At 39.4% G+C, this 14894-nt stretch overlaps 1 protein-coding gene across 2 annotated transcripts in view; it reads right to left on the reverse strand.

The window, feature by feature from the left end:
* Nucleotides 1-354: 354 nt before the first annotated feature.
* The window catches only part of PDHX (pyruvate dehydrogenase complex component X), a 54137-nt gene continuing 39597 nt past the window's right edge, over nt 355-14894 (reverse strand). For both annotated transcript variants that reach the window (XM_080983503.1, XM_080983504.1), the window contains exons 8-11: nt 11762-11820; nt 7459-7617; nt 4514-4578; nt 355-1307 (exon numbers count right to left, since the gene is read on the reverse strand). In XM_080983503.1, coding sequence (XP_080839629.1) covers nt 1043-1307; nt 4514-4578; nt 7459-7617; nt 11762-11820 — 548 coding nt within the window. In that variant the 3' untranslated portion in view covers nt 355-1042. The remainder of the gene's footprint in view (nt 1308-4513; nt 4579-7458; nt 7618-11761; nt 11821-14894) is intronic.

The following is a 14894-nucleotide window of genomic DNA, read 5'->3' on the forward strand; positions in this document are numbered from 1 at the left end:
TTTAATATGAAGATAAAGGCTGGTATCCAGTGCTACCTGCTTCGCTGACAGAAAGCATTATCTTCTCCATATATAGGCATAGAGTCTTCATGGTTATGTTAGAAGACTCTCAAGTTTGCTAAATTTCCATAAACAGATTGCTAGAGAGAAGGGCAATGATGTGGCCTATGATCTGAAACATTGGTTCTCAGACTGGGAGGGGCTACTGGTAGGCTTGCAGCTTGACTATTCTGACACCTTTTTTTCTAGGAAAAAAATATGCTGGTGGGCAGGATTTTAGTTGGTGACTAGAATTATAAAGGTGATGAAGAAACTACAGGTAGACAACACAGAACTCAACAGGAAAAGGAGTACTTCATATCCGTTGTGTTTTTAATGCAATTTGTTCTTCTGAAGTCAGCACTGGGCATTACATTGTTATAAATATTTATACACATGTCCCCCATTTATATCTGTTTTACACTTTAGACTTGACTCACTATTACTCTTAACGTCTCAAAACTATCATACCATTACATATGCAGTAAGCAGAGAACCAATACAAAGAATTCCCAACAAAAAGTCCAGGTTCACATGGATGAATCCTAGTTTTAATGGGAACACTCTCTTTCTCTATTAAACAGCTGCATAACTGACACAGACAATCTGCTAGACTGAAAATGGTATTTGAAAATGCTTTCAACTTTTTTCAGTCTGAAAAAAAAAATGAAAGAAAGGATGGTTTTGTTCTCTTTTACTACTTTTCAACCAGATCTATGCATTCAGACATATTGAAGATATCCGCATCTGATATAGCCACCCTGTTGTGCAATTGCTTAAACAGTTTTTAAATTCAGCATGTTCAATTACAGTATTTAGCATATAAAAACCAAGATCTGGAAATCTTTGAAAGTGTTTCAAGTCAGTTCAAATAAATAAGCTGTTTAATTGTCCATGTCTCACTAAGCATTTATCTTCCTATCTTTTGTACCTGGTTTTCTTTCATCTCCTTTTGCAGTTCAATCCCCTATATTGCCAAGCAGAGGACCAAATCTTGACCATTTTAGCTCAAGGCAAGGCGAACTGGATTCTCCAAATTGCTTTTAAGTCTCTCCAGAAATTGTGAAGCTAGTTCATCGTCTACTACTCGGCCATCACTTGATAGCGTTACTGTCATCAACTGATGCTGCTGAAGCTTCTCATTCCCTTCGTCATCCACCGCAACTGCGAGTTCAGTCCGAGTTCGCCCCACAGCTAAGATACAGGCTTGTGGAGGGTTTATGACAGCAATGAAGCTACTGATGCCAAACATGCCTAGATTTGAAATGCTATTGGTGGAAGGGAAAAGAAGACAGACAAACAAATATTGGGGGGAAGGATAAGTATGAAGAAGGCACTTTGAAAACATATTTAGGAAATTACTAAGGATTCATTTAGACACAGAAAAAAGTATATGTACTGCCATAAACATATGGAGTTAGAAATTTAACTTAATGAATTAAAACCAAAGGTTTAGAATAAAGAATAAGGATGAATAAAAACCACACACAAAGAAATACACCATTTCCCTATATTCATATAACTTTAGTATCAGTATAAGTTTGATTCTGTGAGTATGTGACAAACTAAAAGGAGACTAGTTGGGGTTGTTTTTGTCAGTCTGCATTTCTTAGTGCGGAAAGTATTGATCTGATGTGTAGAGATCTTTCCTATTCTACTTAATTCAAGAGGGTTCTGGAAGCTTCTCTGTGTGAAAGAAGGTTCATGATGTTTGGGTTATACCTTCAGAGAAGCTGAGTACAGCTGGCTTAAACTGGTTGTCTTATCTCTTCAGTCAAGGTCATGCTGACAATAAAAGGAAGGCCAGAAGGAGCCCGAGTTTCACTTTCTCTTTCTATCTCTTTTCCTTCTGGTGTGGTGTTCTGTACATAGTATACTTAGTGTTAAAGTTTTAGACTAATTAAGTTACTGTAAGTTTAAATCTGCTGCAACTGGGTTTCTTATGGACATTGCCAATCCTGAATGTATTGGATTTGTGACCATTATGCTTATTTGCCTTTAGTAGCAGCAAAGCTCTGCTGGATGAAATACAATTGCCTTTGGTCTATTTTCTGGGAATCCTGCAACATGTTTAAGTTGTTACTTTGCTAACTATACAATGGAATATACTCTGGATCAATACTGAGTCAAATTTAAATAACAGTTTTTCGTGTTTTTTGTTTTTGACTTCAGTCTGCAACCTATATACAGAGAGTCACACCCCCTCAGGCTTTTCCCATCTCATCATTTGGCACCACACACCTCTTTCTCTCATTTGTCACCACTGGCTGAGACGGAAGACGTGTGCTGGGGCTGGTTTAAATTCAGCTAACTCAGTGGGGAGTACTTTGGAGCAGAAATGTGTAGGGTTGCACTGTTAGCTGAAAATAGGCCATGGAGTCGTGATAGTGGACTTTTGGAGGAAAGCTTTGTCCTACGGCATAAGAGTCTCTTATATAGATTCTGGAATAGGCATGGATGCAGAAAATAATACAACCAACCAATTTCCAGCCAGACTTTGAACCCGTTCATCACTATTAACTACTGCAAATTCAGAATATTTAAGACTCTAGGATGTAACTACCTTCTTTGGCTTACTAGCGTTATGAGAAACATAGCAATAGATTCTTAAAAACACATTGGCTACAGTGTGATTTATCCTGTCTCTTCAGCTGAGGTAATGTCAGAATGAATCCAAGAGTAGAGAAAGCAAGCTTAGCTGCTACACAGCAATGGAAGTAATGCTAGGAACATCTGGTAAAGTGAGAAAAAGGTTTCCTGGCTGCCTATGCAGGTATTCAGTAACTTTGATTTAACAACAACTTCTCCCTGCTAAATAAGAAGACTCTTCCCTGCCATAAATTGAACATGACAATTCTAGTGGGGGGCAGGGGTGGGAAACACTGTCATTGCCATTTCCTTTCACAATTTTGTAGAACATGGGATGGTCCTGGAAATTATAATAAAGTGTATCCTTTGTACCAAGCAGCTGTAATGGGGTTTCCATGCACCCAATATTCCTACCGTCTAGGATTTTTCACAAAGATCTTCAGAACAGAAAACAAGAAAGGGAAATGGAAGCCAACAGGAAATCAGCATTTACCCCTGAAGGCCCATCTAAACAGAAGGCTCTTTTTAGGTTATCATCTTTGCTCAGCATCATATACACAACTTCATTCTGGCCAATCTTAGCCTCTGGAAGTAGAGAAGTCTGCTGTTGCTAGGCAAGACTGTTACAGAATAGGTCTCAGCCTTACAGAATTCAAAGTGCAGATAGGCCAAGAGATTGGAAGCTGGGGTCAAGCATCCAAGGTGAAATTAATCACAGCATAGGATACCATGGCGTATCAATATTGCCTCAATAATGCATCAGTTAAGGCTGTGGCCTCAACAGCTGTAATTTCCTGGCGTTCTGAAACCCTTTACACAGCATGCTACACCAACCCCCACCCCACAATTTTTAAAAAAATTAAATATTAAACTCACTCTATTGCACTATTCAACATGGGAATAAGCTAACAATGGACATTCCTCCTGGCCAACTCGAGGACACTCATTTAGATATGATAAAATTCTTAAATTTATGTGAAACATCTCTCAACATTGAAGCTTTCCCTGCCAACAAGGGTCTATATTCTTGCTCTGCTATGTCCCCATTAGCCTTTAAACAGTTTTAATGAAATACCTGTTTACATTCAAGGAGGAATTTTCTAATCTGAAAACCCCTCATAAGAAAAGAAAAGGTGCTGTGTTTTACAGAACCATATCCCAATTAAAAAGGTGTATTAGCTGGTATCTTTATTACTAGTGCATCCTAAACATTATTGGGAGTCACCAGTTGTTCATAATTAAACTAGAAGTTTGCATTCAAGAAACAATTCTATAGAGATTACTCCTCTGACATGTTATGTATAATTTTAAAGACATCCATAGGAACCATTATCCAGAGTCTAGGAAAAACAACATATTTATAGTGCAATACTGTCCATGACCAGCCACATGACTAGAGACTGGATTATACTTAATATTTTTGAGTCAGTGGAATTGCACTGCTCTCTCTGTATACTCTATGCTGCTAAGGGGAAGGGATGCAGCTCAGTGGCAGAATATCTGCTTTGAATTCAGGAAATCCCAGTTTCAAATCTCAGCATCTCCAGGTAGGCCTGGGAGTGTCCCCCGTGTGAAACTTGGAAGAGCTGCTGCCAGTTGTGCTTCCCGCAGCATGGAGTGAGGGTGAAATGAAAATTAGCATTGCATTCTGAACAAATATGAATGTTATGAGAGGAGTTAAACTGTATGGAAGCTAAGCTCATGCAGTACACCAGATGTGCTATTTGTAGGTACATCTGAACACAGTCTAAGATTACAAAAAGCTAGATAAACCAAGTTTAGTGCTTCACTTACAGACTAACAATATTCTGGAACACAAGTATTCAAGAGTACAACTTCATTCCACGCTACTAAATTTTTAGCAATTAAAATACATTTGAAATACCTAAAAGATCCTCCTTGGTATTCTTCTGGTAGCAATTTTCCATCTCTTGCTTTCTTTGCTAGAGCCTATGGAAATCAAATCCAAACATATGTTAGTAATTTAAGAATATCTTTTAGCAAAGTTAATTGTATTTGTAAAATAAATATGCTCTTAAACGTATTTTGCTTGTATAAATAGTTCAGTTTAATTAATATCAATAAATTCAAGCAGATGCTGTAACTTGTGTTGGCAAAACTCTTAAATTTGTATCTTCTGGGAATAGGCTTCCAAAGTAGGAATATACAGGGGGTAGCAGAGAAATTTCTGTGGTGATCCCTCAATTAGCTTTAGAATAGTCTCAGACAACATTTTCTGTTATGCGTAGCTTGTGTTAGTTATTCAACTGTCAGCACTGCTTTGCCTACAACCTATAGATGAAATAGTCTGATCTCACTGTAAGTAGCCATTAATTCTAACGCTGACAGGAAATTTCACCCAACTGTTTTCCAACCAAAAATGAGAGGAAAATGTAAGTCCTGTTATATGATTCACAGCTGATGGGTGGAGCTAACAAAGTGTCAAATCATTCCTTCTAGGAGGCAACAAGACTCGTGAAAAATTACCATTTCCTATGATTTCATATGACATATTTGGATGCATGAGATATCTACACATGACATCACTGTCTGAAAGTGCATTTTTCAGAAACAAGATACGGACAATATACAATTGGAACGGAAATTTCAATTTTTCAGATTTATAGCAGTTAAAAAGTAATGGTGCAACAAATGCATTTGAAAGACATGTGTCACTGAAAATTCCCCACAATTATGGGAAATATTTGTTTTTACTGTCTTGCCACCATGGCCACAGCAATTTCAATATAAAACATCAATGCATGCAGAGATTCTAAGATCACTTAGACCACTTACATAATCTATCTCAGTTTACTAAAGCAGAATGAAATAAAAGGTATCCAAGAGGTTGCCAGAGAGACAGGAAGAAATTATAGAAAATTAAAATTGAGGAATATTCAGCTCAGCTGTGATAAAGATAACACTGTAAACTCAATTCACAGTGATATATGTAAGTCCTTACAGTCCAATACTGTGCTCAGCTATGCCAAAGCATGTTACATCTGTTATAAGAATCCCAGCGCATTAGGGGACAGTTCTATTGACCAGACCTAGCCCTTCAATATATTCAGGTCATGACAATACTGAGAGGGATAATACATGCTTATGTTCAAAGCAAAAATATTAATCTTGACAAGTGTTTATTACTACAGTGCTGGTAATGCACCTTTTATTTGAAAATATCTGGCAGTAAAGAATGCCCCAGTAGTCTTAAGATGGGATTGGAATTCTGCTGAAGATATTAATAGCAAAGCTTATTGTTATAGATGGAAGTCTCAGATTTCCGAAATCCATCCATTATCTTTATGGAAATATATTGGCCTAGTAGATACTTGTAGATTAATACCTCTTACTATGGATGCCTACTTCCTGCTGCACATTAGAGTTATGATAGACAAATTGTTAGGTTTTGCATAAACACAGGAGGAGAAATCTGCAATAGTTTCATTTAAGATTATGCTCCAGTGGCTCTTTGTAGAACTAGAATATTCTTTGTGAATTAAGATGACATGCATAAAGTTTTACAGATGAGTACAACACTATCAAACATTTATCAAAGAAAAAACAAAGTAAAATCGCACAACCCCGTGGCAGGAAGCTAAGGAGTAAAGATCAACAAAATGAAATGGTCTACATTGCTTTCAGCAAAAACACAAAAACAAAAGGAACACTACAGATACACATAGGTTTCTCTGGGACTGTTCTTCCACTTCTTAAATTGTATTGGACTTCCAGATAAGTGGGGTTAGGATTGCAGTCTTGGTTACTGAACCGAGATATGGATGACTATACTTGGCCTATATTGCATTGCCTAGTTGCTTATTGCTTGAGATAAAAATATATGTTTCCACTGAAGTTTAAATGCATCTCTGATGAAATTGCCTTCATTGATCATCCTTTCAGAATTACTGTAACAGTTACTACAACTGGCAAGCAGGAAGATAAAGAAAAGCACACTCTTCTTTCTAATTGATTTTTGAATTATTACTTACAACCCCATGGTGATTAATGGCAAAATATAATCTTCCAAATCATTCCATTGTTGTGGTTTATAATACTTCAATAAGCAAAGAGTTGAGGATAGGCCTAAATGTGGGCAAGGATCAAGGATATTTTGCCTATTGGTTTTTTTCTAAAATACACAAACATCTAAACCTCTCTCTCAAAGGGTAATGAAAACTTATTTGCGGAATAGTGTTGGCGGAGTCCAGAACAATAGTTCTGGGTGATTTCAACATCCATACTGAGGTGGACTCTAGTGCACTAGCTAGGCTTTTAATGGCCTCCATGGCAATTCTAAATAATCTTAAGAAAGCCTCCATTTTCCATACTGCCAGCTTTTGTGAAGCTGGTGCAGCACAGTGGCTAAAAGACTGAAAGGCAAATCATAAAGAGTCCGATACAAATTTCACTATTCTGATGAACTCACTAGGATGGCCTAGGCGAGACTCGATCTCAGAGCATCAGGCTCCTGTATGCAGAATGGGATTAATAATGATGACCTACCGCAAGAAGAAAGGAACAGCATGTGCAGTCCCCAACTTCCACAAAAGAACTCAAAATTAGCCTCCCTCTGGGGAACTTTAAATAAATGTAGGCCAGAAACAAAATGTATTTGTTGATTTTAATTTCACTTAAAATCCCTGAATGCCTGCCAAAAGCAAAACACAGTAATTCCTGTGGAATGGGACATCATCACAGATGTCTCATATCCAACAGAGAAGCAGCTTTCAAGCAGTGTGTTTTTTCCGAGGTACACTATGTCTTTGGTTGCACATCTAAATGCCATTATGCTCCGAAAGATTACGACCATGTATGTGGAATACCTACCTTTGCAGAAGCTGCAATCTCCTGAACTCCCTTGGCTGCAGCATCTTTTATGATTGGTGTAATGAGACCTCGGTCTGTTGCCACAGCGATAGAGATGTCTATAGATTGCTGTTGCCGGGGGCCCTCTCCATCCCAGGTCACATTCACATCTGGCATTTGCTGGAAGAAGGAAACAGAGGGAGGCGCAGCTGTTAAAAGAATAATGGCATAACCAATTACCAAGGAAAAGGAAAATCCTTTAGAATGTGTGATGATGGAGGAATTCACATATGTGGAAAGGTTTGCCTTAAGCAAGGCAAGGTTAAGAATAACAAAAGATCTGCCATGTGAGTCTAAAAATAGACCTATCTTATTAGCTAGCATCCATGTATACCTACTTTGTCACAAGGCATGAATGTACAGGATACTGGAAATTGCACAGCTGCGGGCAGCCAAGAAATACACGGTTTCTGAACTGCTAGTGAATTATTAACAGACTCCAATCCCATCGGATATCAACCCTCAACTTGCAGATGCCTTGGAAACAAGAATTGTGACTGCTGCACCAATCATAAGGAAGTACATATGGATTTTCTGTTGTCACTTGAATCATAGGAGAATATACAAGTTCAGTGTTAAAAAGAAGAAAAACTCACATCGACATATCCTTGTTAGCAGCATCTGCTCTAAATGTAAAACAAAATTTGACTAATTTGAAACTTGTTAATGTCAGAATTAAATTTCACATTTTAAAATTAGATTGAGGGTTGTTTTTTTGCTTTGGATACAAATGGATATTTTGTATGAGAATGTTCTCATTTCCCCCCTACTCATGTTCCCATATTCATGGCTTCCATCAAGCTAATGTAACTAATTTATTTAAAACCTGTACATGTTGAATTCTACTTGTGAAATTTTCCCAATGCTGGTCACACAAATGGACTGAGCAAGACATATGTGTGCCTAAAGCAGTAGATTGGAAAGGATTTCTACTTCCTAATTGTTTAACAAGAGCAAATTAAAAATATTATCCCCACCAACAGCGGATTTTATGTACGTGGAAGGAATATGAGCTCCATTCAATTCTGATAGTCAAATGCCTGAACTCAGAATACTTCAATTCTAGGCTCTGCTTGAAGGATCTGGGGCTTCTAGTAAAACACAAGGTAGATTCCCCAAGCCTAAAGCCTGTTCCTTCCTGGCTCATGTAATGTTTATATGTATCCCCAGTAGCTGCCATTTGCAAGTTTCCCTTTTCAGACACAAGTCACCATACATATGGAAACTCGCTTGAAAGAAGTGGAACACGACCCTTTGAAAAGTCTCCTAGGATTGAAGTTGGAGCATTTAATAATAATAATAATAATAATAATAATAATAATAATAATAATATATTATTTCTACCCCGCCATCTGGCTGGGTTTCCCTAGCCACTCTGGGAGGCTTCCAACTGAAGGTTAAAAATACATTAAAACATCAGTCATTAAAAACTTCCCTGAACAGGGCTGCTTTCAGATGTCTTCTAAATGTCAGATAGTTCTTTATTTCCTTGACATCTGATGGGAGGGCGTTCCACAGGGCGGGGGCCACTACTGAGAAGGCCCTCTGCCTGCTTCCCTGTAACCTCACTTCTTGCAGGGAGGGAACTGCCAGAAGGCCCTTGGTGCTGAACCTCAGTGTCCAAGCTGAACGATGGGGGTGGAGACGCTCCTTCAGGTATACAGGACCGAAGCTGTTTAGGGTTTTAAAGGTCAGCCCCATCATCAACATCAATTAGCTTATTTTCTACTTCCCTGGATGAAAGGAAGACTCAGTTAATGACAAAAAGATCTCTCAATGTCATGGGCTAAGAAACTGAAACTAAATTTGGATAAAGCAGGCTATTGGTAGATGTCTTGCCTGGCGCCAGGTCTGAGGGGGATCCAGGCAAGGATGTTGATAATTGGTTCAACTGGAAGACAGGTGTTTGGCTGTTCTAGACAGCGCCAATGGATAAAGTTTCCAGTTGAGGAATATTTTTGATCTAGTTTAGCACCTGGATAAAAAAGGAAGCCAGTAATGCTTTCTACCATGAGCTGCTCTGTCTCAGAGGATCTGGACTTGGCTAGCACACTGCAGCCCTCAGCAAAGTCTCATTTGGATTACTGCAGGGCATCCTCTGTAGGGCTGCTGTTGGAGAGTTTAAAAGGCTGCAACTAGTACAGCATGGGAGACCTGCTTTTTGACAGATGCTAATTGGTCATAGCTAATAACTATATGATCTTTTAAGGATAGAAAAGTTTACTGAAGTATAAAATACCATAAGCCTGCATATTAACCTCTTTACCTATACTAGCAGTACTCAAGCTAGAAAAAAATAATACCAACTAAACAAACCAACAAGCCAGTGCTGGGCCAAAAAGGAATATCAGGCAAGGGTTTATTTTCAGTTAAAAGACAAAAAAGTAAAAGAAGATCAAGCTCAGTTTTCTTTCCATATTAAACCTAGGAAGAAAGTGCTGGCATATGTGAAACTGAAACTAGTAGTCATTCCTTATCTGCACAGTGTAATGTAAACAATCTAGAAGCAGGTGGCTTCAAGGTCAGAAGCATGAGCAATGTGCCTTTGGGCCTAGATAAGAGACAGAGAGAAAGAGCTCTGTTCTTCTCCCTGTAGGGAGGAAGAAAACCATCTCCAGATGTGAACCGTACTAACATCATGCTAGTGACTGATTTATGGGCTAATGATGTTAAAAAGGTAAAGGACTTTTGGACGGTTAAGTCCTGTCAAAGGTGACTATGGGGTGTGGCGCTCATCTCGCTTCAGGCCGAGGGAGCCTGCGTTTGTCCACAGACAGCTTTCCGGATCATGTAGTCAGCATGACTAAACCGCTTCTGGCACAATGGAACACTGTGACGGAAGCCAGAGAGCACGGAAACATTGTTTACCTTCCCGCCACCTATTTATCTACTTGCACTGGTGTGCTTTCGAACTGCTAGGTTGGCAGAAGCTGAGACAGAGCAACGGGAGCTCACCCCGTCATGGGGATTTGAACCGCCAATCTTCCAATCGGCAAGCCCAAGAGGCTCAGTGGTTTAGACCACAACACCACCTGCTCCCCTACTGATGTACTGAACCATTAAGCTGTAAACCAGCATTACAAATTACTGCCTGAATCGTGGGTGTGAAGTGAGTTTATTGCATCAGCGATTGTCTCCTCAAAAGGCTTAACAACGCTGTGCAGAGTGGAGCACGCAGAGGAGTGTGCTGGACAGCTTGTGAGTTGGAAAAGATACTCACAAATATTCAACAGAAAGGCGCCTTCACTAACAATGCTTTCTGCATGAAGGCCAAATAAAACTAGCACATCTTTCTTACAAATTCAGTGAGCTGATAAAGATCAAGTGAACTAGAAATCCCAGAATAATGGGGAAATATTTTAGCTTCCTCTTAAGGAAGAAGATGCCCACATATGAGGAAAATAATTTTAATTGAAGATGACACTCTCAAATCCTATCCAAGATAGCAGTCCACACAGGATTTGCTTTGCATAGTGCTAGAACTGAAAAACAGGGCAGTAAGAAAATTTTGCATTTTATGCTGCTATGTAAACATAAACCTATGTTCAAACATATGGTACTTTTTTTGGCAGTTGCAGGTGGTGGGGTTGCATTTATTCATTCACAACCAGATACAATGATGAATTGGACGTGGGCTAAGATAATGAGGGTTAATCCAGATCAGACAGAGGTGCTGTTGGTCAGAAGAAGATCTGAATGGGGAGTGGGAATCTGTCCCATTTTGTTATTAATAGTAGTGCAGGCACCTGTACTAGTTGCCATACCAAACCATATTCAAGGCAAGATGTGCTTAAATTCTACGAGTTTGCTCCCAGTAGTGCTGTCTAATTGGTAACAAAGGTTTAAAGATGATCTTAATCCGAAGACTGGATAACCTTGAAACAATAGTAGTCCATGTTTGTAGAAGAATTTAGATCAGCCTTCCCCCACCTGGAAGCAAGGCCACTAGCCAAATTGGCTGGGACGGATAGGAGCTGTAGTCTAAAACATATGAAAGGTACCAGTTTGAGGGATGCTCTAGATGGTCTCTGGTATGGCAACAACACGGAAGCTGTAATCTCACCATTAAGAGAATGTCTATCTGAATGGTGACTAAGAAACTACTTCTGAGGCTAGCAGATATTCCAGAAGAACAGAGAAAGGGGAAACTGATTTTGAGCTCACTTCCAAGGCACCAAACCTTCAGTTAAGCCTAACCCAACACAGCACTTACCATTATTGAACACAGAAAATCTACAACTATAATTAAAGAATGGTTACTTACTTTCAGGGTAACTGCTGTTGCTTTGATAATAAAGTCATTCACTGACACTTTAATATCATCTGTATAAAAGAGAGCAAGAAATTAAGATACATAGTTTCAAGATAAACAGTCCACCTGCCCCAATTTGTACAATTAATATACTAGTCATTAGCAGAAGAACAGAATGATCTCTTAGAAAATCATGTAGTCAAAAACAGTTCTAATTACTTATCTTCATAGCAGGGGTGTTTTTATAGTACCATAAATCTGAAACTCAAAACATATTTCTGCTGTTGCTATAGGAAAACAGCGATTTAGAAATGATATGCTATTAACTGAGAGTATATAAAGCAGAATACTTGCATCCTCTAGAGTCTACCAGAATGGAGGACTTCCGGAGGCGGCGCGAAACGGCAATGGCGGTCCTCTTCAGCTGCTGAAGAGGGGCTCCGCGGAAAAGGGTCGTGCGCTGCGGCACAGCGACGACCCATTCAGAAAAACCACGGGTAGAGTGAGCCCGTGGCCGTGGGATTCGACGGGCACCAGGAGCGACCTCGGAAACGAAGAAGGGACCCCGTAAGGAGCCCTGGAACGTGGAGGGGGTAGCGGTGCTGTGAATCCATCGCTCTTTCCGCGGAAGTGAAGCCGCGCGGCTGCTGCTGATGAGCGCTGACCTTTCTTCTTTCAACATTTGATTTTGAAACTACTTACTCGTGAGTAAGAAATCTGAGACTCTATTTGAACTCAAATTTGTAAATTTCGGCTGAAAGCGGGAGACGCTAAAAAGGAAGTCAGTCTTCCGTCTTTGTTTAAAGTATCAAGCAAAGTTTTATTAAAACGGAAGCGTTGAAAGGAGCTTAAAAGAAGTTGGAATATACCCTGCAAATTCGGACTTGATTGGTTAAAAGTAAAAGAAAAGTTAAAACCAGATTATAAGTGGACAGAGACTGTGATTTTTCTCTCTACTTTTTGTGGATTATAAAGTTACGAACTCAGCTCTCGGGCTGTCTGGATACAAAGTAACATCAGACTGCGGTAACTGTGTATGAGGTATAAAGATACATTGGGCTACTTTGTAAACTATAAGAAAGGAACGGTGGTGTGCACCTTTGTAAAGAACTTTTATTTCTGCAGTTTAAAGTGAATCCAGAGGGTTCTCTCCCTTGTTTTGGTTTTTACTTAATTTTTTATTTGGGAACTTAATGGTGGAAAATTTCTATCCTTCTCCCTAATTTTTGGGGAGCTCCCCCTGCTGGATTGTGGAACTATTTGTCTCTGAGAACTGCTGGCTGTCTTGGAATTTTTTGTGTTCGGATGTTTATTTTCTGGATTGCTTTTCCCATGGGATTTACAATTTGACCTTGAAACTTGGACAGCTGTGGAATGAGTGGTGCAGCAAAAACAAGGGCTGCTAAGAAAGCAAAACAAACTGAACTGTTGCAATCAACTCTGCCTGTGCAGGTACGTAGATCATCTGTTCCAATTGTGACAGGTCTACAAGAAGGCCAATCTAGACAGCCAGCTTTTGGGGATATGGCTGCAGGTGGGCTAGACCCTGTTTCTAAAGAAATATTGGACCAGCTGGCGGCATTAAACAAGAAAGCAGATGAACAAGCGACCAAATTTGACCAGGTGACAGCTACAATAAATAGATTGACAGACCAAGTTGCCCAAAACACACAGGCAATAGGAAATTTTGAAAAAAGTATAACAGAAAATCGAAAATTAGCCGAGGAAGCAAGTACAAAAGCAGACCTAAATAAAAAAAGGATAGAGGAACTTAGTGGGGAAGTAAGACCACTGAGCAGACAGGTTACTGAACAGCAAGCGTATCTGTCCATGGCAGAATTGAAAAACAGGGAAAGCAATCTTAGGATTAGAAATATCCCAGAATTAGAAAAAGAAGACTTGATTGGCTATTTGACAGCAGAAATATCTAAGTTCTGGGGCTTGGCAGAAGAGAAGGATTTCAAAATTGTCACCGCTTTTAGACTGGGAAGAGTGGCCAGGAAGGACAAACCAAGAGATTGCTTGATCATTTTGAGATATAAGCAAGAAAAAGAGAACATACTCGGCCTACATTTTAAAAATCCATTGGTGATACAGGGAAAGACAGCAGAAATCTTTAGAGATATACCAAAACAGTTGTTGGATTTAAGAACTACATATAAAGATCTGGCAAGCTTGCTGAGAAACAACTCAATCCGATACAGGTGGGAATTCCCTCAAGGACTATCCTTCAGTGTGAAAGGGAAGAAGGTAAAAATTAGAACAGCAGAGGAGCAAGAAAAGTTCCTAAACGACTACGGGGAGGACCTTCGGAAAGGAACAATAGGCACTTGGCCACCCCCCACGCCTGGTGCAAAACCAGATCCACCTCTGGACATAGACGACAAGGGAGACAACCCCATCGGTTGACAAATTGATCCAGGATGTCTTTGCAGCTTTTTAGTTGGAATATTAATGGCGCAAATTCCCCCGAGAAAAGGAAGAGAATTTTTCATATATTGAGGAAAGAACAATTAGACGTCATTTGCCTTCAAGAAACTCATGTAACTAGGCTCCATAGAAGAGTACTAACCAACAAGAGACTAGGCCAAGAATTTACATCATTAGATAAAGTCAAAAAAAGAGGAGTTGTGATATATGCAAAGGAGAGCCTAGCACCAAAATTTGTGTTTAAAGACGAACAAGGAAGAATTTTGGCGATTGAAATACAATCACAAGGAGAAAAATTTTTGATAGTAGGAATTTATGCACCAAATGAGGGGAAATCGGAATTTTATAAGAAGCTGCATGAGATAATGCTGGACTATATTGACTATACTAACATCATTCTGATGGGAGATATGAATGGGGTTGTCTCCACGCATATGGATAAGTCACAAAATCAAAATTTGACTAAAGATGGCAGACTACCTAAGACTTTTTTTGAACTTACAGACAATATGGACTTGATTGATATTTGGAGGACAAAGAACCCTCTAGGTAAAGAAGGAACATTCTTTTCTGAGGCCCACCTATCCTGGACAAGAATCGACCAAATCTGGATATCTAGAGGACTGGCTCCTAAGACTAAAAAAATAGAGATCTGCCCTAAAACTTGCTCCGACCATAATGCTTTGAAAATAGATTTAAGACTTACACCAGCTGG

This window comes from Podarcis pityusensis (genome assembly GCF_964106645.2).
Source record: "Podarcis pityusensis genome assembly, chromosome: 1".
In the NCBI taxonomy this organism is placed as follows: Eukaryota; Metazoa; Chordata; class Lepidosauria; order Squamata; family Lacertidae; genus Podarcis; species Podarcis pityusensis.